Raw genomic sequence first — 27,045 nt, 5'->3', positions numbered from 1 at the left:
CTTATGTAGTTCCAATTGTTGGTACTCTGAAATCTATATGAGTGTCACATTTTCCTCTAGATTCATCAAGCCATGCAAGGTGGCCTTGCGCGGCTTGATAAATTTCACATTGGTTTTGTGTCACCCTTGCACACTGTTGAGTTGATAACCTTGATAAATCTGGCCCTCAGTGTTTTTCTGTAAGCCAAGTGGAAGTGGTTTCTCTTAAAAGTAGAGGGATATTGTTCCAGATTTTTGGGGAGGGATAGGAAAATTACCTTCTGCCCATGGTGGAATTGCAGATTCTGAGGCACTGAAATAGCAGGTGCTTGTAAGAGAGAACCCTCCCTTAAAGGGGTGGAATGCTGCATGCGTGATGAACCAAAAGTGAGACGCAAGTACTATGATGCAAAAGACACATATGTTTTAAATGGACTCTGTACAGACGTACAGGACTTCAAGAACTAGTCTGGCTGCCTGATTTTGGATGCATTTTATTTAATTTTGGCTCAGTGGTTGAAATGGGGGGTCCAGCATCTGGATCCCTGGTCCAGCAGCTATAATTCAGCCAGATCAGGTGGGGCCTCAGTTAAATAGGCCAAATGTGTCCTGGTTTAATTTGCTGAGACCGGGAGACACATTCAGCAACACCCATACATTGTCTGCTTTCTGTACTGAACAGCAGCCTGCAGTGGGTGAGGAGGGTTTTTTATTTTTACTTCCAGCTGCTATTCCCACAGCAAAGGAATGATTTAAAGTGCCATCAGCCGTCCTTTTGTTTGAGTATCCACCCAGCTGGAAGATACCTGGAGCCAAAATTCTACATGCCAATGGAATAGAAGGGAAACAAAAGCCACCCAGCATATTATCACTTTACAAATACTTAGGAGAAACTATGGTTTGCAGGCAGGTTTTTGTCTTCATTCATCTTCTGTATGTGAGAGATATGCATGCTCTGTGAGAATGTCAGATATGTCTGTCTGTATTTCCAATTGATCAGATAACAATTTAAATAACACGTATTAATTTAATTATTTTATATAGCAACTCTTCAAGGTAGGGTGTGAGAACGCTTCACATTACACGCACAAATTATATGGAAACAATCACGTTTGCAAATCATTGTACAGGAAATGGTACGTAAGACAATGAGAGGTGCAAGATATCGGAGCAGAGCCGCATAGTGTCCATACTGATAGCCATCATATGTCAGGAGTGCATTGTCAAGAGAAACACAAAGTCAGGGTTTAAAACGTAACTTAGTGGTTGAGGTTGTCTTTACCAATAAGGTTTTATTACTACCTAGGAGAACCCTTTAAACAATCTTTGAATAACTACAGATCGAGAAGGAAACACAACTCATACCAGGCAGTTTGCACTCAGCTCCTTGATGCTGGTTCATAGCTCACTGTGGGCATCAAAAAACATAATAGTGATGGAATGATTTTAATTAATCTCAGCCGCTGGCAGTTGCTTGGGGCCTTATCCGAATCCATTGTTAATCACCCATATGCCAACTAAGTTTGGACCCAGTCATATGCAAATCAGTCTTGACCCTGCTCAATTTGGAACAGTCCAGCCCGAACTGCCAGACCAGGTCCTCCCTGAACGAGAACACAATTAACCCAGGTCCGGCTCATCCTTATTTTGGGCTCATCAGCCAGGTATTGCTTAATTCCAGTGGCAGTGAGCACGAGACCCACTCCTGGGCATACCCGTTAGACTTAAGGCATCAAGAAACCGAAGTCATGGATGGAATGCTTGAATTAATCTCAGCCACTTGTGATCGCTTGGGCCACATCCCAGTCCATTGTTCTTCGCCCACCATTCCACCTCAGTTTGGACCCAACCATATGCAAATCAGCCTTGACCCTACTCCAAACTCAATAGTCCAGCCTGAATTGCCAGGTGCTCTCTGAACTGCAACACAAGCAACCCAGGACTGGTTTCACCCTCTTATTATGGGCTCATCAGCAAGGTATAATTTCATTCCAGTGGCACAGTGAGCACAGGACCCACGTCTGGGCAGACTCGTCACACTTAGGTCATCAAAAATTCAAGTGATGGATGGAATGGTTAAATTAATCTCAGCCACTGGCGATCGCTCGGAGATGCATCCCAATCCATCATTTTTTACCCATCATGCCACCTCAGTTTAAACCCAGCCATGTGCAAATCAGCCTTGGCACTGCTCCAGTCAGAACAGTCCAGGCTGAACTGCCAGACCAGGTCCTCCCTGAATTGTAACACAAGCAACCCAGGATCAGTTTTGCCCATATCACTGTGCTATGGTAGAAAGATTGCAATTTATGAACTGCATATAACGAAAGGATCTCTGTGTCAAAAGCAGTAACCCACTTACCTGTCTACATAAAATATAATCTGTGATCTGTATGTCACAAGGTGTGCTGTTCAGCAGGCACATTAACACTCTATGAACCTTTATGGGTCAAAACTGTCACTAGACAAAACAGAGCTATATCTATAAGTTAATTAGACACCAGAGTTACATTACTGTTATTATTAACCCCTGAAATGAAAATTGCTGGGCACACAAAGATCTATGCACCAGATGCCTTAACCCTGTGAGATATTTTAAAATGAAGCTTCTTTGTGATCAATTAAGCCCCCAAGAACAAATTTACTACCACATTTGTCCTTAATGTCAAGTTTGTTGTGGTAGGTTTTTAAAAAACATAAATATATAACGTGACTGTCAGACTCCTCTTTTCAATACCCTGCCCCTCATTAATCCATTCCCTTTTCGCTACCACACCTGACCACCCAAGTTAGAGATTCCCGGAATACATTTTTCCATTTTAAGCACTGTTTTGGATACGTTGTAGAAAGTGAAGCTGGGGTTTTCCACAAGACCATGACAAACTGAGTTCCATGTTAAGTCTAGACCAGATCGGGGCAGCCACTGCAGTTCGGAGGCCATCTTTCATTGAGAAGGGAGTGATTTTCTAAAGGCTCCAAAGATAGAAGTTGCATGTTTTTGTGACTGCTGTTACTTGAGCGGCTGTATTAATGATCCTGAATGCCTAGGCTTTAGACAGTCTATGGGGTGGCAGTGGTATTACCAAATTTGCTAGGTGAAAAAGAAGAGGCCCATAGTGAAGGTGAGTCATTAGAACGTTAGAACATCTGTCTTCTCAGTATTTAGGTTTATCCAATTCTGATCCATTGATTGCTTAATCCTACTAAAACAGTGTCTGAGGTCATTAGTGGCTTGTTAGGGGTTGTGAGGAAACAGGCCATTAGTGAGTAGTCTTCCCAATTAATGGGCCCATATTCACCACCCCCCCTTACTCGGAACCAAATACCCCAGTAGGTGGTAAAACAGAGCAGTCCAAGGCCTAATTAAGGGAGGTGGTGTGGGGTAGTAATCACCATTCGCTGGCATGCAATAATAACACTCAATAAATGATTATCCAGTCTGTGCTTTTTCTTTAGAAAAGGAAGAGGGCATTTATTACCCACACTACCTAATGCTACGCAGTCATTTACAAATATGTGTAAGGCTTGTGGAAATACCTTTGGCAACATTGCACTTGACCCAGGAAAGGTCATGACCCCAAAATCACAGTTCCCCCATTCCATGTCCGGTACAGCACATAACCATACAGGGGGTGACAGTTTACATTAGGTCAATATAACTACACTTCAATACCAGACTCGTGTAATGATACTATGTTCCATCACTGACTTCAGTAGTCATAATCCCTCTGCACCTATGGCTGGTCCATCCCTGGTACAGTGTGAGAGCTAATTGATGGATGCAGGGTCTTTCTCCCCACCCCTTTCCTTCTCAGGAGCAGAGTGAAGCATAGTTAATTGCTCCCTTTGTGTTGGGAGGCCTTTGTTCCTGCTGCTTGAGAAAAATATCTGGGCTCTGATCCTGAGCTAAACTTGATAAATATGTAATTCTAAATGACACAGAAGTTGTACAGATACCTTTATTGAACTCTCAGGTTTGATCTTGGCTCACATGTTTTGCCCCATTTTGGTGTGTCACTGGGCTTTGTAGGCCAAAGGAAAATGAAACTGCACTTTAAGGCAGTTTTCCCTATGAATATGAAGTGAGTGTACACTAATAGTATAAGGCACACCCCAGGTCAATATCTAACCTGCAGAGTCCCCTATGTGCCAAGCTGTCACAGTGACTGGGCGACGCACAACTGTAGTCTTCCACACGCAATCCTCACACAAGTGCACACACTTGTGAACAGAGGTGAACACGCTTGTGCACACATGTTCATGTGTAACCATCCAAGTGCCCCTTACCCTTGCTGCATTGCAGCAGCGTTATCTCACAAGCAAGTCACAGACAGTAATCATTCGCAGTCCCTGAACAGTGCATTTACTGTGGGTGAGCCACCAGTTGGGAGGCCCACCAACAGTAAAAAGGTTAAAAAAGCAGGTGAATAAAAGTGAAAAATCCCGATGGATTACATGGACAGAACCGTTTTTGTTACAGGTGCCATTGAGGCGAAACAGGAGCCATCAACATATTTGTAGAACTTCAGATTAATGCAGTTAGTGGCTGCGCATAAACATTCAATTAATTGGAACGGGAGTAAAGCAGAACACTGTGGGAGTCTGCAGTTAATAACACAGGATTATAGAAGTAATGTTTCTATGCCTTGTTTCTTAAATTCACTCAGCAAAAGAGGGCCAGAGAGATGTCTTATACCCCCAAGAAAAACATGAGAGAAGGGGCAAAGTCGGATTTCTTCGCTCACAAAAGATCTTCCAAGAGAGTAAGGGAATCTATGTCCTTGTTGAAGGTGGTGTCAGTGCCTTTTTTCAGGTTTGTATGGGACATTGAATGCATTGTAAATATCACACTTTTTAGTGTGTTTCAGTTAATCGAGCCTGTGGGAGGAATATTCTTCCTTTCTAACAACTTTTATTGAGAACACGCAACATACAGTAATCAGACTGACAATTATTGGAACCATACATAAGCCATGATAGATTACAAGCAAGATAGATCAGGAGTGAATACACATTATAAGAGTATTTTACATGAAGCAATGAGAGCTTCCCGTAGGCAGGCAACTTGTTACCCCTTGGAGGCAATCATGCAGGGGCGTCTCCTCCATTATATCGGAAGAGCGGTGCCTCCTCCCCCGCCAGCAGCAGCAGCTGCAAAACTTTATAGTAAAAACATAATAAACTGTGGTGTGGTGGCAGCATGGAAAAAGTTACGTTTTATTTTTTTATTATTAAATATTTTTTGGTGTTCTATCCCCCCCCTCCGCCACGCGCCTCCTCGCCCATTTTCTCTCGCGAGCCCACGTGTCATTCTTACATAACAGTTCTCTACAACAAAGCAGGGCAACTGGAGGAAAGCAGTTGAGAATCATAAAACTGTGTGACTACAGGGCAGTACAACGGGGGAAGAGAGTGAGAGTTACTAAGAGATAAAGAAATGCCCGATAGGATTGGAGGAAGATCAGCACGGACATGGGATTTCCTTCCTTTCACAATTCTTAGGACAAGGCGACATTTCAGCACTCTTTGGCCCATATTTATACTTTTTAAGCGCCGCATTTGCGTCATTTTTTGACGCAAAAGCGGTGCAAACTTATAAAATACAAGAAGTTTGCACCGCTTTTGCGTCAAAAAATGACGCAAATGCGGCGCTTAAAAAGTATAAATATGGGCCTTTGTCTGTCACACATTCTTGTTCTGAACTATCCAAAATAAACCAATGTCCGCTCCTAGATCACTGGTACAAACTAGCTCCATCTAATCATTCTGTTAGAGGAAATCTGGTGTTCCAAGGTATGACGTCTGTTGTGCAACTCCAGGCCATGTTGCTTTATGAATAGAAGCACTTTATTTGTTATTTAAAAATTCAATACTTTTGCAGGTCCTGTATTTGGGTTATTTTTATGATTCCAAATCCATCTCTATGCTGCCTTGTGATCTACCTCAGATTTTAAATCCAATATAATATGATACACTCCCACCACCGGGCCACAATTTCAGTCTGTCATCAGATTGACCAAGGTGATGAGTCTGGCCATACTCAATTATTTAAAAAGGTCATTTTCTGCCCCCATCTTTCTCTCGCTGGAATTTGCTTGTGCTTGCACATGCTACTAAGTATGCTTCTATTTAAGCTTAAAATTCAGTCTTAATGAAGTTCATGTCTATCAATGTTCCCTTATCTACATGCTTGTTTAGGTCGTCACTGAGTTAAAGACCAATAGTCTCCCCTATAAACTATGGCTAAATCGTAACCTTGAGACTTTAGACTAAGACAGACCCATGTCCTGGCCCTTCATTCTTATGATGATGGCTTATATATATATATATATATATATATATATATATACACACACACAAATACGTAACAAGAGTAACACTTAGACCTATAAATACCTGATACCTTGTTATACAATTATTTTGAACAAACATTCAAATTGAGATCATTAAAATATTGTGTAAGTTATTGAAATCACAATTTCCAATTAATATTAACAATCCAAAAGACCACAACCTTTCTCTTTCAGATAAATATTTAACATTTAAGCCGTCTCATACTTTTCACAATTTAGGAAAAATCATGCATTGTGTCCCAGGTGAAGAGGGAAACTGCAAGCTTATTTATTGATTCAGTGACCTTGTTGGTATGAGGGACAGTATGCGGTTACACAGATCAGTTTCTCACTTGGGCCCTGATTTATATATATATATTTTTTTTGTGCCACTTTAGCATTATATTTTGATGCAAAAGCAGCGCAAACTTACAAAATACAATTGCATTTTGTAAGATTGTGCCGCTTTAGCGTAAAAAAATGATGCTAATGCAGCACAAAAAAAGTATAAATCAGGGCCTTGGTTCCTCATTTTTTGTATGTAGAATTGGGTAGACCCTATCTAATAATCTGCTCTGTTGTTTTCACCAATCTGTGTATCACCATTTAGGATACTAAGACCAGCTGCACATTTGCATACATCTTACGCTGGCACGCCAATTGGATTACTCTTGTAATATTGCATTTTTTGCCATTTTGACCACACTATACGCATCCTAATTGAGTCTATTGAGCTTTCAGATGTCTATATATTACTAAGGTCCTGATTAGATGCTTGCACCCTGGGAAGGGTCGAAACATTGTTGACAGCAAAAACAACAAACTACATTAGGCCTTAATTGCATTTAGGGACAGGCATTTATTGCAATTGGACCGAAGACATTGAAAAGTTGTTAGTTGTAAACACAAAGGGGCACATTTATCAATATGTGAGATAGCGCGCAAGCCACCTTGCTCTGCTGCCTGATAGGGAAAGGGCAGGAATGTGGCGTATTTAATATAATAAAGCGCATTCCTGCCTTTTCCCTGTCCTGGCGCACAATGTGCTGTGTAGTGCCAATGAAGGCATTCTTGCACCATGGTGCAAGGGTGCCTGCATTGTACGCAGGATTGTTTTTGTGCAGGAAGGCATACCTTCCTGCACAAAACGAACCCCTGAGCTATTTCACTATTTATTTGTGTGCTGCAGAATGCAGCAAACATAGAAAGAGGAAAAAATTAGGAGAAATAAACATATTTCTCCTCGTTATGCCTAACCTGGGGAGATGCAGCAGATTTGGCACATTCCCAGGTCTACCACTTATGGTAAATCTGGGAATGTTTCAAAATAGATGGGTGTTGTATGGGAACACCCACGCATGGAAAGCTTCCCTGGGGCAGAGTAACACAGAGCAACAATTTGCGCTGCATTGGATTACTCTGAATTTATCAAGCCACTCAGGTCCACACAAGGTGACCTAGCGTGGCTTGATAAATCGCACTGTAAGGGTTGTGTCGCGCTTGCACCCTGTTGCATGGTGCAAAAGCGATGCAACCTGTTAATAAATCTGCCCTGAAATTTATAAATCTCCTTTTACTCCTCTCTGTTGTCCCCTTGTTTTGGTTTTCTTCTTCACTGGGGACACATGGCATGATTTTCTTAAAATTGTGAAAGTATGAAATGCTGTAAACATGTTTGATAAATACTACTTACCTGAAAATGAGATGTGTGTTGGTCATTCTGGTTTGTTGATAACACTATTGTAAAGAGTGATTTCATTAATTATTGAAAAGTATTAGAGTAATACCAATGAGAACCACTGCATGTTTTGGTTGTCAATGCAACCATCTTCAGTTATTTACATCTGTGCCCCTTTAGGGTATCTGTGGCTCGCTTTATTTCACTTGCACACGGGGAGATAACTACCCTCACTTCTCTCATTCAATGTAAGCCAGCAACCTCATTTTCTAAGACTGGACACAGGTTGCCGTGCAAAATGCCTCTTAGGCGTGTTCTACTAGAAGTCACGGATTCCTGGCATAAATAGGTTTGTTCTGTTGAACTGTGCTTGTTGTTTCTTTTTGGACGTCTCGTCCTTCTTGTGTAGATCACTAGATACATGTCCTCACATAGTTATGCAGACAGGATGTAGGGGTAATGGCCACGTGTATTACCAGTAATATGTAAAACTCTAGTCTCACCTAATTACACAGTTATGGAATTAGGGTCCATTTAACCTTTGACACTGCTTCGCGAGACACCATCTCCATCAAACAACAGGGTAGGTAATGCACTTACTATTTGATGTTACAGATGATCCTGAAAGGGAGGGGCTTTGCGTTCTGATTCATCCACAAGCTGGCCGAAGTTGGCCATTGACGGTTACTCATTACACAAGAGAGATACAGACCATCGTGGCTCCAGCCAGATTTAAACTTGTAAGACTTTTGACTGCACTAGATTGGTGGCTGAATACCCCAGTTGTTTGCTGCTTTTTAAATAAAAACATTTTGATTAGTAGCACGTTGCCAGTCTTCAGATGGCAGGCGTTCAAATAGAGTAATGACTCTAGTGACCTGGATTTAAGTCACTTAGATTATGTGTAACAACTGAAATATATCACTTGTACTACCATGAGGCTTTGTCCATGGGTTTCCTAAGCTATGTCCTCACATGCAGTCACTCTTGTGCTGCACACCTGGACGTACAAAAACTGACACGTGGTGCCTCCATACTGACACTCGGGAGCTGAGCTTGGAGTTACCACAACTCTAACAACATTTACAAGCAACAGTGCATAAATCACAGTGGCCCATAGTTCTTGGCCTTGTAATATAGTCTTCATCGCTTTGTGCACCATTTCACCAGCAATAGTAGCAACTCAATGTTCAACAACTGTCTAGAACTATACATTTACGTCTAATGTATCCACTGAATGCATTATGTGAACTTGTTATGTCAAACCAGACATTTGTACGCTAAGGGTGTCTACTTACTGTGGTCTGACTCTGTTTCTGTTACCTACTGTTGATAAGACAAATCAAACGTTTGTGCTTCTCTCGTCCTCTATAGTATTACTGCTGCAAAAAAGATGAACCTGAAGAGGAGGAGGAAGAGGAGGGGCGAGCCGAGACCGCCGTCTGTTCACGCTTCCCATGTGCAGCACATAGCCTGGATGGGCAGCAGGAGCCCCCCACAGAACCAAATCACCAACTGCCACAGGCTACTCGCAATATCTGCCCCACCTGCTCCCCTTATGGCTCCCCTTTTTACATACGGACGGCGGACATGGTACGCAATGGAGGGGATAGGATCACCTATACTCCCACGCTCTACAAGGACACTCGGCCACTCCTCAGTATGGGCGGGACTCAGAGTCAGTCGGTGACCCGACCGACTCTCAGCCGAAAGGCATTTGCCAGTCCCAGCACTATCACGACTGAGGTGTGAACAACCAATATACATGAAGCATGGGCACCGAAGATGAAATCCACATGACATCTTGGGTAGATATTCTTCCTGGATGAGAAACCCCAAGTGTGATCAGCCCTAGGATTGAACATTTAGACACTATGAGGAAGGATTGTCCTTTCCAATTGTCCTCAAATCCTGAAGGTGAAAAAATGTTGAGCTTTTAACCTTTTGTCAGCATGGGATCTTTTCTAGATTTACATGCTTACATCTCCTGCCAGCTGAAGGAGATAATCAAAATAGCAATTACTGTTTTGTCACCTACTTCTTCAGCTTACACTTGGGACTTTTCTATATATCTTCTTGAGGGCTATGAGTATGTATGTAAACAATAATATATCTATGTGCCAAACAATAGAAACTCTTCCACGAAACTTGAGGGTGTCAGTTTTACCAGACCGAAAAGAGCGAGATCAAAGACTGCAGTACGCTTTGTGAGGCCTGTGTGGTTGCAAAAACCATGACGTAACAACCAAGGTGGAAATTACAAAAGAAAGCATCATACTTTTCCACTCCTACTAAACATGGGGTGGTACTAGGCTGGCCTGGAATGTTTTCATTACCTTTCTCGTTATTATTGGAACGGGTGGGGGAGGGGGGCTTGGGTGCACGCACGGACCAGCCGGAAGAGGTAACAGCCTTGGAATCTTATACTGTGCTTGTGTTACAAAAACCTGATATGCAACAACCTCCGCCCCCAACCCAATAGCCACCCCAAATTCCCTAATCTTTGTGCGTGGAAAAATGGAGGATTTGATCGAGGCATTTGCCAAAATGTGTCCTTGGCATGAGGGACAGTGACAATTTGCCAGGGAGGTCAGTCAATTGACTGTAACCAGAGGACTCTGATTCCATCATTGTGCAACCAGCTTTTTAGACTTCACAAAATGAATGGCTTCTAGTTTCCCCATCATAATTCAACATCATAATTAACCATTAGGCCTAGATTTACTGAGCCTTTGCATCGCTCTTGTGTTGAGCAAGGGGCTCAAGGCAAGGCAAAGGCTTATTTGTAATTTGCAAGGCTTGATTTGTGTGGCTTTTTATAAAAATGTAATGCAACGCAGCTGCTCGTGCTGTGCTACATTACATTTCATCTTGGGTGGCATTCCGTAGGTGGAGTATGGGCGTTCCCTTGCATCTGCTTATGGATTTATGTGCATACCCAGATTTACTAAAGCTTGTAATCCCAGGAATGTGTCAAAATGCTATGTCTTCCCCAGTGAGGGGTTATGAGGAGAAATATCAGTCTTTCTCCCCGTAATTTCCACTTTCGCATTCTGCAACACACATAGAAAGAGGAAAATGCCTCTAAGCCTTGGAAGCACTAAAATAATCCTGCCCATAACACAGGCAATCATTTACTATGGGTGCCTGCGTTGGCAGCACAGGGTGCACCAGTACAAGGAGAGATCAGAAATGCTCCATATCTTTGTGAATATGGAGCATTTCTGCTCTCTCCCTTTCTCCCTTTGCTTTGCTTGCTGCCCTGTGTTGCGTGAAAGAATAGTAAATCTGCCCCTTAATGTCCAACCAGAAATGCACATGCCAGCACACATCAACTGGCAAATCTGATTGTTGCCTACTAGAGAATTTTGTTTCTATTTACCTACCAAACGATATTTAGTAATGACCAGTTGTGATCAAAGTGCTCAGACTACACTGTGCACACCTTACTTGACTACTGCCACCATCAGCAGTGTTCTACAAATCAACAAAAATAATTAATAACCAATGAATTAATCACTAACTTTGAGCCTCAAAGTGCTTCAACACCTCATCCAGGGAAGTAAGCACTATATAAATTGAATTACAATACAATACAATTTCATAACAGACTCCTGAAACGAGGGAAATACTGATACTAAAACAGTCCTCATTGACTGTTTGGATGAGCCGTTTATTTAAAGCTTACTTTCACAATCACAGCAAGTTCTGTTGTAGGAAGAAGGCAAAACTCCCTATGATTAATAGTTGACATATCATTGCTGAAGATTGTAGCATTCTTGTTTCACTGACAAACGACAAAACAGCAGAACAGAGTTGCATTATTCTTATTTTTATTTTATTTTCACATCAAAACGCACACACAGGCTACTGCATCACTATGAATGATGAAATGCAGGCACTGGAGCAAGTACTGTTTTAAGACTTAGTACATCCCAGGTCGAGTACCAAGGCCCATTCTGTCTGCAGTTTAGCTCATTCAAGTCGAGGTGCTAGGCTGCTTCTAGGAGCCAGGGATTGCACTACTGAATATTGACACCAGTAAGATCATGACATGCTAATATCGAGGACAGAATATTGAGGGACAAAACATAAAAAAGTTGGTGCGTATAGGTTGTGAAGATGTATTTATTCCTAATGCCACATCTACTTACCTTGAAGATATATGTACTGCATAGGTTCATGCATGCGGTGTTAGCTATAGAAAATCTTGACTTACTTACCAAACTATATATTTTCAATATTCTGTCCTTGACATTCTGTTGAATAGATATTATGGATTTGTTATTCAAGGGGCACACCAAAGCGAGGGCAGCTAAAATTTGAAAGAATGACGGTGAGATGGCTCAATGCAAAATACATTGTATTTATGTGCTGGGCTCTCAAAGAAGGCATCATTCCCATTTGTATGTGTCCTCATGTGTTCTGCCAGTGACTTGTACCTAAATTATCAAGTACCAGGTACTACAGCAGAAGGTTACTGGTTGAGCTAAAAGCATCCCATATCAGGCTATAAAACCTGAGACAACTCTCTAGAGGCAGATCATGAAAATATGCCACCATTAGAGCATGAAATGAAATTGTTAATGTTTCACAATTTGGGTTCCTGGTCACATCTCCCACCCTATTTCTCAGTCTTTTCTTGTTGCATTTATTCCTCCTTCCTCGCCTCTTCTTCTCCCTTTTCCCCCATAGTTCAAACCCCCACAATACCTGTCTTGCTCATTTGGTTATGAAGGATCTGTACCACGTCTCTAATAAAAGAGGTACTGCTGAATAACAACTCCATCCTACATTGTGTAGTTTTTTTACTGCCTTGATAGCAGGAGGAAAAGAGACCTGCACTTGCCCACCATGCTTCCCCCATCAGGGTAAAAGACACATTTAGCCATTTGAGTGAACAACACTCCCTAGGATGCAAGTTGCATTGTTGTACACAAGTCACAGTCCAGCACCTTAAGGGGCATATTTATAATCCCCCAGCGCCACTAGAGCGTCACTTTACCTGATGCTCCAGTGGCGCCAACCACTGCTCCATATTTACAAAAAACTGTAAACTGTAAACTTCGTACTTGTATAGCACACTACTCACCCGTTAGGGTCTCAAGGCGCTGTACACATACCACTGTGGAACCCCTCCTGGCTTTTCCCTGTGAGGTGCCCACTCCTGGGCAACCTCCAAGGTGAAGCCAGGCATCCCAGCACTGTTGGGGCCGTTGTGGAGATTAAGCAAGCTATTGCCCAGAGTTACAGAGTGGGACCCATGATTAGATTAGGCACTGATGCGAGAATTATCAGGTCCGAGGAACTTGAGCCCAAGAACCGCAGAGGCGGGAATTGAACCCTGGTCCCAGGACAGATTTCTGCATCAGGGTCTGCCGCTCTAACCATTGAGCCACACTTCTCCATGAAGAGGTGCAACGCCACTTTTTGTGGCATTACACCTCCTTGTAAATATGGCCCCCTCCGACACAGTATTCTGCGTCAGAGAGGCGTGCAATGGGTGTTGCTGTGGGAATGCCACAGCAACACCCATTGCATTTTGACGCTGCCTCAGATTTACGAGATTTCGCTTTTTCTATGCGTGTTGCATTCAGCAGTCGAATAGAAAAAGCAAAATGCCAGAAATTATTATTTATGTGCGGGAAGGTGTCCCTTCCTGCACATAAACAATCATTTGAAAATGACGCTTTGGCACTTCTGTGTGTGCTGCATTCAGACAGAAGTGCCAAAGAACCATTGGTGATTGTTTATGTGCAGGAAAGGACACCTTCCCGCACATAAACAATCACACCCCTCCACGCAGACATCCTTACACAATGGTGCAAGTATGCCTGCATTGGCAGCTAAATTTAGCTCCAGCGCAGGGGACAACACGGGTGCCCCGTATTTATTTAAATACGGTGCATCCATGCGTTGTGAAAATGACAGAACACGGCGCTACGAATTTTGGCGCAGCGTCGCACTCTGTCATTTTCCCATAAATATGGGTCTTAGTATCCCTGGACCGGAGGTGGAATCAACATCCCTGCTTCATCCCCTCCCACAAAATGGAATACCAGGGAACCTTATTATTGTCAACCTTTTTGCACAAAATCACTCTGGATAACAAGTTCTCTTAATTCGACTGTTAAATAAGCATATTTCTTCTTGTTCAAATTTATCTTTGCTGGACCCATAAAGAAAGCTGCTATCATCATTAAAATGATGCACTGCACTGCGGTCCACCCAGACACAAATTCTCAAACAGAAAGTATACCTAGGAATCATGGAGTAAGAGGAAAGTACCATGAGAAGAACAGATGTCCCTGAAAAGTCCTGGAACCTGATTACACCACTGCAGTAGAGACTGGGGGGAACTGAAGTAGGCAGCCAAGCCTTCTTCCAGGAGGGACACAGATCTCACCTACCTAGCTGAGTTACATCTGCTCTACATGGCAGCCAAGTAATAGGGAAAAGAGGGTAGTTGGTGGTAGGAATCTTACTTAAAGTAAGGCAATGATTGAATGTCCTGATTATATTTCTTTTTTAACTTAGTGCATTTGTTTTGTGAAAACTCATACTAAAATTACTACAATAAAAAGGAAGACATAGGGCCTGATTATGCGTGAGCCAGTTGCATCCGACCCATGCATAAACCCCTGTTTACACACGGGTTCCAAATTACGAGTTCGGCTATCTTTAATGCATCCGATAATTATTGGATGTATTAAATACCTCAGCTAACGTTAAATTTTGACAGGTCAAAGCTGCCGAAATTTAACAAGAGGAATTGTAAGGTATTTACCATACAGTGCAGAGTTTGGTGAGTTAAACACCAAAACCCACGTTATTCTTCACAAACTCGTGATAGGTGTTACTTATTGCTCACAATAGATAACGTACCCTGTGGTATTGGTATTTATCATGTAACATACATAACACCTAAACTCGTATTCAGGCCCATCGAGCTATATGAGCTACTCACACTCTTACCAGTGCAAACTGAGCTCTCCGTTGTTATTGAGGAAGTCTTTCATGTTATTATAGTTCTCATGTTGCTGATTCACTATGTCTTTCATCAGGTGTCTCTACAGTTAACACTAATGTACCTGGTGTCACTCAAGTGACCTGCCAGATCCTGGAAAAGACACACATATCTAAGAATGAAAAGTGCATTTAGTTTGGATCCCAATATTTAATACCCTTCTCGACTGAGTTTCCCCAAATTAATTTTTCTTAAGTTGGTTTGCATGAAAACACTCCCTGAAATATTTTTGTACACTTTGTGAGTGCATGTGTGCGATTGTGTATATGCACACATAGGGTGTGGCATCGGGTTTCTTTGAGGTATAAAAAAGTATGTGCACTGATACTCCTCTGTAGGTTGCAACTTTTAGCCAAAATGTTTATGACTGTTTCTGTTCTCAGGCAAAAGTAGGGAAGTAGCCTTACTCAGGTTTACTGCATGTGATGTGATGTTAATTCAGTACACCAAACTGTGTGATGTAATACATGATTCAAGCTTGGCATTTAAGTTGGTTAGGCGCAGGAACAACCAGAGTGACAAAGCTTAGTAGAAAGATGCAGCTCTGTTCTGGGACACACATAGTTTACATGGCCGACTGGACAATTAAACACTGGTGGGAATAGGATCCGAGGGACCTCCTTATATAGGGCATCCCTTCGGATGGCATCCTTACTAGCTTGGGGTGCCTAAGCAGGATTTCCCAATGTTAGATCCAACTGCAGTTCTGCCATTGGCAAAACCACCATCCTCTGCATACTAAATGTTGTGGGGGATACAATAAGTGGTCTGAGGGGTCAGCTGCAAATTTTTGGGTGGTTGCCCCTTTACCACCCACCTCTAACTGAAACCATAACTCTTTTTTTGTGTTTGAACCCTTATGGCATGTCAGTTTTTAGCTGAGTCTCTTCACAGGGCCAGAACTAACTGCTCTTTCAATGAGTAAAAGTTACTCAGTGAAGTGTACCACGTGTTGATAGCCTGTAGGGAACTCTTCCTCAGAGTTTTGTGATGTTTAGGGCTGCAGCTTATGTACTCCATAGACTGCCTGTTCCTGCACCTGTTGGTTCCAATGGAGACCTTTCTGCTCTGTTTAAATGTAAGGTTACAGACAGACGAGTGGGTGGGGGGGTGGGTTCATCTGTAAAGGATGAATTATAGTCCAACAACAGAAGACTCTCCAGGGTGAGTAAATGAATGGTAATCTAATCCTCCCTTCCTCCAATTCAAAACAAGTTTAAAAGAGGGAAGCTGAACGATAGCTCAAAAAGGTTCTTGTAAGAGCCTGACAGAGGTGAACATGGGCTTGCAAATGAACCTACCTGTGCAATATTTGATGAGCATTTGTAGAGAAGCCCACAAGTCTGCTTAGCAGACGATGTCCAAGGGAACATTACAATGGACTTCAAATAATGACACCAGCAGTTTGGTAGCACTTACATTGTAATGACCAATCAAAATATTGGAGGCCAGTTTTCAATAAATCATCATAAACCTACCCAAGGTGTGGACAACCTTGTTACTCTACAGGTAAAGATGAAGACATTGCATGATTTCTAGAGGACGTAAAGTCCTCTCTGCATCAGAGGATTCATTTGGGAAATTGAGTGGAGCACAAACTCGGGCATAACGAGGAATTTTGGCAAAGCCTTTGGCTTCATTGGTGAATCGGTGTAATAAATAACCTTGTCTCAATGAAATACAGTATAGGGCTCAGAACAAGACATGGGGACTGATTCACTAAGGTAAACTTACAACTTTGTGTACGTTTACTACTTTTTAGCATTCACAAACTGTGTGTGGAGTTTTACAGATCTACACTCCCTATTCTTAAGTGTTTGGAGTTCTTCACAACCGGAGACTCCGCAAACATAAATATAGGGAATGCAGAGTCGTACAATTCCGCATGTAGTTAGTGAATTCTTAAAAGTAGTGAACTTACACAAAAGTGTAGTTTACCATTGTGAATCAGGCCCACAGTCTTACACACTTACTGGCCTCTATCCCGACTGGCATGTACAGCAGCAATGAAGAACCTCCACTTCCTTCTGTCCTGGGCAAGTTTCTGTACGGTGCCCTTGCAGTGGTTCAGGGTCTTTATTTCTGTTTCAACAGTTCGCCTGCAGATGTTCTTTGGCCTGACCCCTACTGTTTGTCCTCTGGGGTCCAGTGAAGAGCTGTTCTTGTGAAGGAGCTTTTTCTCTTTTGATGGTCTGCCCTATCCATCTCCATCTTTTTCTCATACTGATGGTGTCCATGCTCTCTTACTTGAATGTCGTGAGTAGTTTCTGGTTGGAGATGGTTTGTGGCTAGAAAATGACCAAGATTCTTCTCAGGTTACTGGTGTGGAAAGCTGACTGTTTGGTGATGTCCCTTTTCGTCTACAATCAGCATTCTGATCCAAACAAGAGTGGACAGATGGCAGCTATGATAAAGCCTCAGCTTGGTGTTGGTGCTGTACTGAGATGAACTCTGCACTTTGTTTAGAATCCTGAAGGCATATCGGGCCTTGTTCAGGCAGCTCTTGATGTCACTGCCTGCCTCTCCATCACGTCTGATAGTACTACCTAGGAAGGTGAACACTTCAGTCATAGCTAGATCCTCTTCATCTACCTTGAATGGTGAAGGGTTTGGGATGTTGGATGGCATGATTTCTGATTTCTTTGTGTTGATCTTCAGGCCCACTTGCTGTGCATAGGTGCTAAGGTGAGATGTCTTTTACTGCATATGCTGGTGTTCATGAGAGCGCAAAGCTAGTTCATCTGCATAGTGATGGTCATCCAATGTGAGACTAATGTCCATCTGATGCCTCGGGCTTGCTCTTCAGTTGTTCTTCGCATCACCAAGTGGTTGACTAGTTTAAAGAGCAATGCTGACATTACACATCCCTGTCTTAAACTGGTCTTGACTTTGAAACTATACTGAATATCTCCCACCTTGCATGTACAAATTATCATAGAAGCTCTTGATGAAAACTACTGCTGCAGTGTGGCATAGGCTTTAAATATACACCAGAGGCTGTCACTCTAGATGCTGTCAAAGGTTTTCTCAAATAAAAGTGATGTATAGTTGTCTCCTCCACTCCACGCACTACTCTGACATTGCGTTCTCCAAGGATCTGATCAACACTTCCTCTACCCTTGCGGAACCCAGCCTTTTCTTTCCTTAAATGCTTGCCCACAACATCAGAAATCCACTGTGTAATGATTTTCACCAGGATTTTACTCAGGATTAACAGAAGGGTGATTCCATGCCAGTGGTTTGAGGATCTTGGCTGATGTTTCAGGGGCTGCCTGAACATTTCTGCATTCAGGTTGTCTTGGCCAGGAGCTTTTCCGTGCTTGAGAAATTGAATGGCAGTGGTGATTTCTTCATTCTGTGGTGCAGTGGAGTTCACATCCAAGTCTGCCTCTGTGTCTTGGATGTGCATTGCCCATGTGTGTCCTGTTCCAGGCTTTGAAATGCTCTGCCCAGTGTGATTCCTGCTTTTTCTCTGTTGTAAGTACTCTGCCTTGCTTGTCCATGATAGGTGTGTTGTATGTTGCACGGGATTCACCACTGACTGTCTTCAGGATCTCGAAGACCTTCCCACGTTCTCCTCTACTAAATGCCTCCTCTGCTTGGCTGGCAAGGTTACCCATGTTCATCTGCTTGTCTACTCGTAGTTCTTTTCACTGCTCCATTTACTTCTTTGTACTGTTGCTTGTACTTCTCCTGCAGCCTCTCAGATTTGGCCCCCATTAGTTTCTTCTTTGCTGCCCTCCTGACTTCGATTGCTTGCTTGTCATATGTCTTGTCTTAACCATTCTCTCCTCTTTCTTGGCTTGGTCCCCAGGCATGTTTCACCGCTTTTCACATATGTACTGAGGAGATCTGTTCCCATTTCTTTTTGGCTGTATCTGCAGCTGGCTCAGACTGATTTACTATGTCTGCTATGTGTTAGAACCCGTTTTTGATTTATAAGACAAATGCGTCCTCGGTCTTGGAGACCAGTGATTTTGCCGAATTCAAGTGATGTTGGCCTGATGTTTTGTGTTCTGTTTTTCTGAGCTTCAACTTTATAAGAGCCATCATTCCCAATATTTGCTCCCCTTCTTACTCTGATATATTGCAGGGAGTGTGCCTAGTTGACACTTAATATCAGGTGGTAAGTCTGCTTTCTGTCTCTGCAACTGTGTGAGAACCAAGTGGGTTTGTGAATATCATGGTGGGGGAAGAGAGTCCCTCATATGACCAGATCTTTTGTGGTGCAAAATCCCAACAGTCTTTCTCCATTGTTGTTCATTGTTCCACAACCTTCCTTTCCCATGCCTCTGTCATGATTTGTGTTGTCATTTCCCACTTTAGCGTTCTTCAGGTCGTGGTTCTACAAGGCTTCAAGCTCTGCTTTCACCTTTTGGTAGAATATATCCTTGACTGTTTTCTCTGTGTCATTTGTTGGAGCATAGAAGTGGATAAAGGCGGTGTTGATGTTTCTGCCTTTTAACCTGGCTGTCAAGGGCTTGCTGTTGCCTGGCTTGCACTCAGTTAGGCAGTTCTCTGTCCCCCTGCTCAGGATGATAGCCACTCCTTTCTGAATTTGGCAATCATCCATTCTGTTGAGTACAGTCTAGTCTCTACTGTGGTGGTTTTCTTTCTGCCGGCTGCCGTCCACCTATTTCGCTAACCCCAATGGTTAGTAGATTGCAGCGCCTCACCTCAGATATCACTTGAGCCAGCTTTCCTGTAAAATAAATAGTCCATACCTTCTAGAATCTGATTCTGGTCTTGCACGTGGCACTCAGAACTTCTGTCATGGTGTTAGTAGTTTCCTTGTGGCTTTGATTACTGTCAAACCATGCATGTCTCATGCAGAGACTCTGGAAGTCCATTGTCCCCAGAAGACATGCCAAGAAGATTACGATTCTTGTTGCTGTGTCTGTAACACATGTTTTTGATGGGACAAGGTTGTTAGCCTTGTGCCCAATCCTCTACCAGGAGGGCCAATGGATCGCACTGGACTCTATCTTTTGACCTGTCCCCCTTGGGCAACCCTGCCAGGAGACTAAGCTCCCGCCAGCAGAGCTCACCAAGTCACTGAGATATGTAACCCCTTCACCCACTTCAAGGTGACAATCTTCTGATGAAAGCCCCCCGGTCTGTAATTCACTAACCTGGTGAGCAGAGGTGAGTGCAACAAGAAACACAACTTCCCAAGTCATTGGTTGAAAACCTTTGAGGATCTGTGCAATTAAGGCAGTGTTTCTTCTAGTGAAATACTTCCTGGCATCTTTTCATGGCAAGAGTGCAGTGGGCTTCATGAACACTGTAGCAATGTTCTATTAACAAGTTAAAGGTTCTCACTTGACCCATTTTATCATCACACTGTGGAACTGTGTTCTCCAGGTCACAAGTATCAGTATTCCATCTAGCCGGATCCTCCGATCGGTAAAGGTCAAGCTTCATTAGAGCCTTTGGTGCTCCAAGCCATGGTGGATCCCCACTTGTTAAATTGAGCCCAGGTCTGAACAGCTGGCACACAAGTCGGTGGAAAGCCTATTGGTAAATGACTGTCCAGCAATGCAAAGATGGATGAAAGTTGTTGTGATTGCACTTGGAAGAACTCTGCATTCACTAACAGTGCGTGATGAAATTAAAGTACGTGAACCTGATAAAGGAAGCCCTGTGCTGTCTTTGGGTAGAGTGGTTTGATTAGCTGTTAGCTTAAGTACACTAGCCCTCACCACCAGATGTAAATGTGCTGGTCTCAACAAGCTGAGGACTTTCTACTGATAATGCACATTTCCTTACAACAACGCCAGGAACTTTGTGTACGGAATTGACACTGGGATTTAATAATCAATCGCACGCAGTCTTTTGGACTCTTTTGGCAGAAAGAGATTAACCAGTTGAAAGGCTAGGACAGGGTATACTGCTCCCATCCTCTTGTCCACAGCAGAGAACCTGAAGGAAAGCCCATATTCCTTTCCTGTGCCATGTGAGGAATGCAAGCAGACAGCCACTCTGCCTCCACGTCGCCTAATAAACCCGTACAGCATGTGAAAACCAGCGCAGAAAACAAGACTTGAGGGGGAAGAAGTGAAAAGGTGGCCCATTATGATCCTATCTCTAAACAGTGGGCAGTTGCATTACACTGTTGCTCATCAACAAATGGAGACACTGTTCTTTATGCTGACAACACACAATAGCACATACAAAAGATTTAAAACAAGTTGAACCAACACAAACTGAGCTTTCTCTGATGCAGCGCATCCTGGAAGCGAGGACAAGCAGAGCCCTAAGGAGGTGAAAAGGATAAGGATTCCATGAAAAGACGAGATCAGAGTTTCAAAGGAGGCAAATATGCCCATCCTCTGTAAGTTCAACCAAAGGATAATCTTGAATGGAAAGAGAACTTGAGGGAATGGCAGAAATCAACAAAGGTACAGTGCACAGAACGCTGGGTGTAAACAAGGACTTACAGTTAAATACATACCAACACACCAAGGGCCAGATGTATCAAAGGTTTTGTGCCGCCCTTGGCCACACAAGGGGACACAGGGCAAGGCAAAATCTATAATGAGATTTACCAAGCCATGCAAGGGCACCTTGTGTGGCCCTGCGTGGCTTGGTAAATGTGGAGTAATGCAAGGCAGTACAAGTCAGGCATCCACCCATGGATTTAGGTGCATTCTCAGATTTACCATGAGTGGTAGACCTGGGAATGCCTCAAAATGCTACACCTTCTCAGGGGAAGCGTAATGAGAAGAAATATCTTTATTTTTCCTTGTTTTTCCCTCTTTCTACATGTGCTGCATACTGAATCACATGTAGAAAGAGGAAAAGGCCTCAAAGGATTGGTTTTGTGCAGGAAGGTGTCCCTTCGTGCGTGCACAAAAATAATATTACCTGCAACACATGCACCCTTGCACCATGGTGTAAGAGTGCCTGAGTTGGTCCTCTGCAACACATAGTGCGCCAAAGAGACGGCAGGAATGTGCCAAATAATGTTAAATATGGAGCACTCCACCCTCTCCATGTCATGCAACACGGCACAGCGCAGCTAGGTGTCTTGCTGCGCTGCATTGCATGACATTTTGATAAATCTGCTCCTAAGTTGCCACGTATGGAAGTGAAGTCCTAGCTGCTGTTTTTAGCTACTGTGCCACTATCAAACCAAAAGAGGGCTTAAACCCATGGTGGGCACCATCTTGGAATAGTTTGTCTCAATCCCGTACACTGGTAGTGGTGGCCATCTTGTCTGGGGAAAGACACTGCCTTTTCCACCTGTCGTGTTGTTTCTAGCTCCCATGAGCCATAAGCCCCCTGGGTGCAACTACCCCCAACTCTCATTCATCAACCATGCCACTGCCTAACTACCCCCACCAGCCCACATATGTGTCTTCCCTGGTGTTTACCTCCTTGTTCGAATTTGTGGGACTTAGCAGGATTTCAAATCACTCTTGACACCAGGAGTATTTCTTGATTGCAATCCAGATATTTCTGCAGTTTTGCTAGAAGCCCTGGAGAGGCTGAGTTGGAACAAGCAATGGGAGGAGTGAAAAGACAGAGAGACTTTGCCAGTGTGTTTGTTGCCTGCCACCATCAAGGTCCTTCGGTCTTTGGCAAAGCTTTCCAGGCTGACAAAGGAGATTTCTACCTATAACAAGAGGAGAGTAGTACATGACCTCAGAAACACATTCCTTTTTGCTTCTCAGACACAAAAGAAGAGGCGACATAGCTGTTAGTGAACTCTGCTGCTGGATATGTTCGGCGTTTCCAGCAGCAGATAAAAAATAGAAACAACTAGAGGAACCAACGCCTATCCCTCAAGGACGGGGAAAAGAAACAGTTTGATATAATGGTCGGTGTCAACAGTAATGTCTCCAGATTTGCATGTCAGCAATTGTTCGTTAGCAGTGGCTCAAATAGCTCATTCATGTATGAGAGACAGGAACAATGCAAGCATGGTGGTACCCCTTACAAAATACATGTTACAGGCAGCTTAGTCTGTTTGCCGCTATTACCACAGCCTGGAACGTAGGCCTGTGTTCTTTAGGATATATCCAAGTTTTAACATAATGTTGATTAATCCTGCTAACATCTGTATTTGTCTAGCTGAGACACATGGAAGCCTTTTGACTGGTGTTTATTACAGTTATTTCAATGGAGTCACAGCAGGTAGATTCCACGTCCATTTATTTAGATGATGGACAGGCCCGGATTTTTGTAACTTTAAAGGCCCTGGCCAACAGCGCACAGAGAAATGAGATGGTGGCAGGAGCCAAAGCAAACCATCTCCTTGAGTACGGCCTGTACTTCACATCTATGTTCGTGTCCACTCTTAAATTTAGGTTGGGCTTTTGATTGAACATGGTAACCACCCACAGAAGGAGCGACTGCACTGGGACACTGACCTTCTGAAAAGTCGGAGAATGTAACCCCTTGTGTCAGAAAATGTGAATGTTTCCTTTGACATCCCTGACATAGTGCGGTCTTTAGGCCCATTCAGAACATGATGTCATCTAGGATGCTATAAAATATTCAGCTTTAGAAATTGATTCCTCTGCAGGTCATCACCATCCTCGCAGGACCCATGTCAGGGTCTATTAGGGGTTGGAGGGATGCGGGGGAGGTGAAACAGAAAGTTCTGGGGATGGTGGGCATGGGGAAACATCATCTGACTCAATTGTTGTTATTGGAAGCAAAGGCTTTGATACAGCTGCAAGTGGTAGTGATTCCAGAATCATTAGAGGTAGGAGCATTTGCTGCATGAAAGCCTTGCAAAGGTCTCTCAGGAGCTTGGAGAAGGTAGACACGGTACCCAGGAAGCAAGCCTCTGACAAGTCCAGACTGGCATAAGGCACCAACTTAATGATCAATGTTGAGAACCTAAGGCTCTACTGCTTTGGGTTCTCTGTGAGAATGACTGTGTGCAGCTAAGACAACTCTACTTAGCTGGAACCGAAAAAGCCAACTAGATGAAATCATTTATGATACGCAAGAAGTAAGTTACATCAGTCTTGTGTCTTCATTGCAGTGAGAACACAATGTAACCTGTGGCTCAGTGGCAGAATCCTATTTTGTATTTGGAGCACCTGTATTGCTACAACTTGGAAAGGCCGTATCCAATACAGGATTGGTGCAACTCCTCTCACAAACCAGACTTGTACAGCAACCATTTTGGAATGTGTGTTTGCATTTTAAGTCTAGTTACAGGGACCCCCTTTTGCAGGAGAAACACCAGGATCCATTGTTATTAGGTGATCTCCTAGACAAGACTTTCACCCTTAAGAACTTTTTACAAAACGTCTAAGGGCTGATACACGAGTGCATAAGAAATCATACATACCCTGTGTACTAGATTGAGAAATGGATATAAGGATCACAGTCAATTAACATGCATTTCAATTTTAACTTCCCACTGAAGTGAACACATCTAGACAAATGCACTGAGTCACCGCAAAAGAAAAATAATTTTATATAGAAAACACGAGACTACAATTAGGTACAAACCCTCATTTTGAGGATCAGTTAGCACCACAAATGTTGGCAGCATTGCACGTTTCTCAGGGAGCAAGTCTCATTCTTCAAAGCCAGACTTCTTCCTGACTAGCACCAAAGGCTGCCAACAAATTTAATGAAATCATTGCCATTTTACATTGTCACATATTGACTGAATTCTCCCGCTCTTGACACCTGCAGCCCAACGGAGCTCTGGAACTTTTTTGAAGGTAGATGTAGAGTGAACATAAAAGGAACTGAACTTAGAATTGGATGGTAATGGAGGAGGTGCTAGGATTCCCTGTAGGATTTTGCAATTACTCCAGAAATATGAAGGTTAATCATTACCGATCAACTGTAAATAAAGTCCTAAATCCATATTGATATGCACTAGTCAGGAAAATGTGTTGCAGAAAGTCAATTAATAATACAATTCCTGATTTAAAAATTAACAAGTTTCCTATAGATGCAGCATCATCCTCTGGGTCAGATACTCTGCAATTTTCTTTTTGTTTTAAATGAAGCGATGCTTCTGCAAAACCTTGCGGTCAATCCATATACAGCTTCCACCAATTTATTTTTTAACAATATAATCCAAAAATTGCTCTTTCTTGTGTTTTTCATATGACAACAAATCACATTCCAAGAAGGCCGCAGAATCCCTACTCCTCTGCAGACACTGCTACAATTAGGGCTCAGATACCACCACACCCATCAGCTCTTCTGAAAGCCTTCCAATTTAGTCATGGATTGTAAGTTCAACAAAACAGGTGCACCTTACTCCTTTAACCCCTCTTTATTTCCTGTTGTTGTGAGCCCTCCATACATGCAGTTAAAGATGGAATCCAACTGTCCATTACAGTCTTTAGTTAACTGAGAATTTTCTGTAGACAAGAATGTTAGAGTTGAGTTCAAGTTTACCCTCGCATTAGTACACCCGAGACTGGAAGAGCTTGGGCCATGGCGAGGAAAAGAAGATGATGGGATTACACTTTGATGTTATTGAACCTTTCCACGGCAGGCTCGGCAGCAAGCCTTTCGATAGTACCAGTGAGAGCACAGCTTCACTCTCAACACCAGAACGCAGTTTGCTGTTGGTTTATCCTCACAGTCTTCATCTGGAGTGGAAAGAAACAAAGATTTTTAAAGTTTATCAAAGAGAACACGTGAGGCTAGCAGCTTCTGTATGGATACATTGCTTAACTTTGTTGGAGGCAAATGATGACTGGGTATCCCTGACACCTCCAAACCAACCCGAGTGTTTAAAATGTCCTTTATTGTCTTTGAAAAATCTGCAGCTTATACACTACAAACACCCACCCTTTACTGCAAGGAAGGCAGAATTTACAAGTGAGCATGCTTCAATTTCAACAATATATGCTTCCTCTCTGCACTCTGCGCTCAAGACGTAGAGGAATCTGCCTCCTGCAGCCATGCATATAAGAAGACAATAGTACTGACCTGGGGCACTAACACACTAGTATATGATCCATTCAAAATCAGGCTGAGGCATCAGCCTCTCTCACAGTACCTTACCATTCTATATCTGACCCAATTTCATAGTCAGCACTTGGACAAGACTACCAGAATCACACAGGGTGTCAAAGGACTGTGCTTTCTGGGGCTAGTGCTTGTCTAAGGCAACTTTGGACAGCTGCTTTCAGACATCAACATATGTTGTCACCAGAGGGAGTCAGGTTGCAATACTTTTCCGAAAAAAGAGGCCCTTGAAAGTCTTCCTTCTGGACTCCTACCTATCCAAGAAGCACCAGTTGGAACATTCCCGGCAGTCATCGCTTGGGAAGGAAGGACATTACAGAAGGAAGATCGAGTGGGCTGAGAATGATTAAAGGAACAAAAGGTTTCTTACCTGTAGGTGTCGTTTTGCAGCTTGAAGATTTTCTATATTCACATGCTGTTCATTATTTTGCCATCTAGTGGTTGGGTCCGGATTTTCTACTATTTTCCTAAATCATTTAGTCCTTCTTTCCCTACTTTTGTTTCTTGGTGGGTGTTGACAGAACCTCCATTTGGTGTCTCCTTGTGATGTTGTCCCACTTCCTCCAGATGTCTCCACCCCAATTTGCCATCTTCAGATTCATTTTTTTCCATCTTCTTTGTGGAGGTGGGTGGGTCACTTGTGAATCCAGAACATCTTCAAGCTGCAAAGCTACACCTACAGGTAAGAAACTTTTTGTTCTGCAGCGTGAATCTTTTCTGGATCCACACGCAGTGCATTGATTATTAATCAGTTTCTTCTATTGTGGTGGTTGGGTTGAAGTTGGATACTGATTTCAAAATAAATGTTTTAACACACCTTGTCCCACCTGAGCGTCTATGTTCATTTGTATAGCAATACAATAATGTTTTGTAAAGGTGTGCACTGAAGCCCAAGTTGCTGCCATACAAATTTCTTGAAAAGGAGTGTTTGACATAAAAGCAACCGTAGCTCCTTTCTTCCATGTTGAGTGCGCTCCCGATGTTCTAGGTAATGCTTCTGTGTTGGCTTTACTGAATTAGTTGCACAATCCATTTTGCGACGGTGTTCTTGGTTACTGTTTTCCCCT

The 27,045-nt window shown here is 43.0% G+C and overlaps 2 protein-coding genes across 7 annotated transcripts in view; one reads left to right on the top strand and one right to left on the bottom strand.

Annotated features, from left to right (window-relative positions):
- Positions 1-12,772, top strand: part of LOC138293088 (protein FAM163A-like) — a 229,636-nt gene extending 216,864 nt beyond the window's left edge. The window contains exon 4 of the mRNA XM_069232095.1: positions 9,364-12,772. Within this exon, the coding sequence (XP_069088196.1) occupies positions 9,364-9,741 (378 nt within the window). The 3' untranslated portion in view covers positions 9,742-12,772. The remainder of the gene's footprint in view (positions 1-9,363) is intronic.
- An 11,659-nt stretch (positions 12,773-24,431) lies between these two features.
- The window catches only part of LOC138293086 (ADAMTS-like protein 2), a 282,169-nt gene continuing 279,555 nt past the window's right edge, over positions 24,432-27,045 (bottom strand). For 5 of the 6 annotated variants that reach the window (XM_069232088.1, XM_069232089.1, XM_069232090.1 and 2 more), the window contains one exon: positions 25,260-25,596. In XM_069232088.1, the coding sequence (XP_069088189.1) occupies positions 25,478-25,596 (119 nt within the window). In that variant the 3' untranslated portion in view covers positions 25,260-25,477. Of the gene's footprint in view, positions 25,597-27,045 lie in introns of all 6 variants that reach the window. The other variant, XM_069232092.1, reaches the window with a different exon arrangement.

This window comes from Pleurodeles waltl, chromosome 4_2 (assembly GCF_031143425.1).
Source record: "Pleurodeles waltl isolate 20211129_DDA chromosome 4_2, aPleWal1.hap1.20221129, whole genome shotgun sequence".
Lineage (NCBI taxonomy): Eukaryota > Metazoa > Chordata > Amphibia > Caudata > Salamandridae > Pleurodeles > Pleurodeles waltl.
The sequence above is the reverse complement of the archived record's forward strand: the minus strand, read 5'-3'. Positions and strand labels throughout refer to the sequence as shown.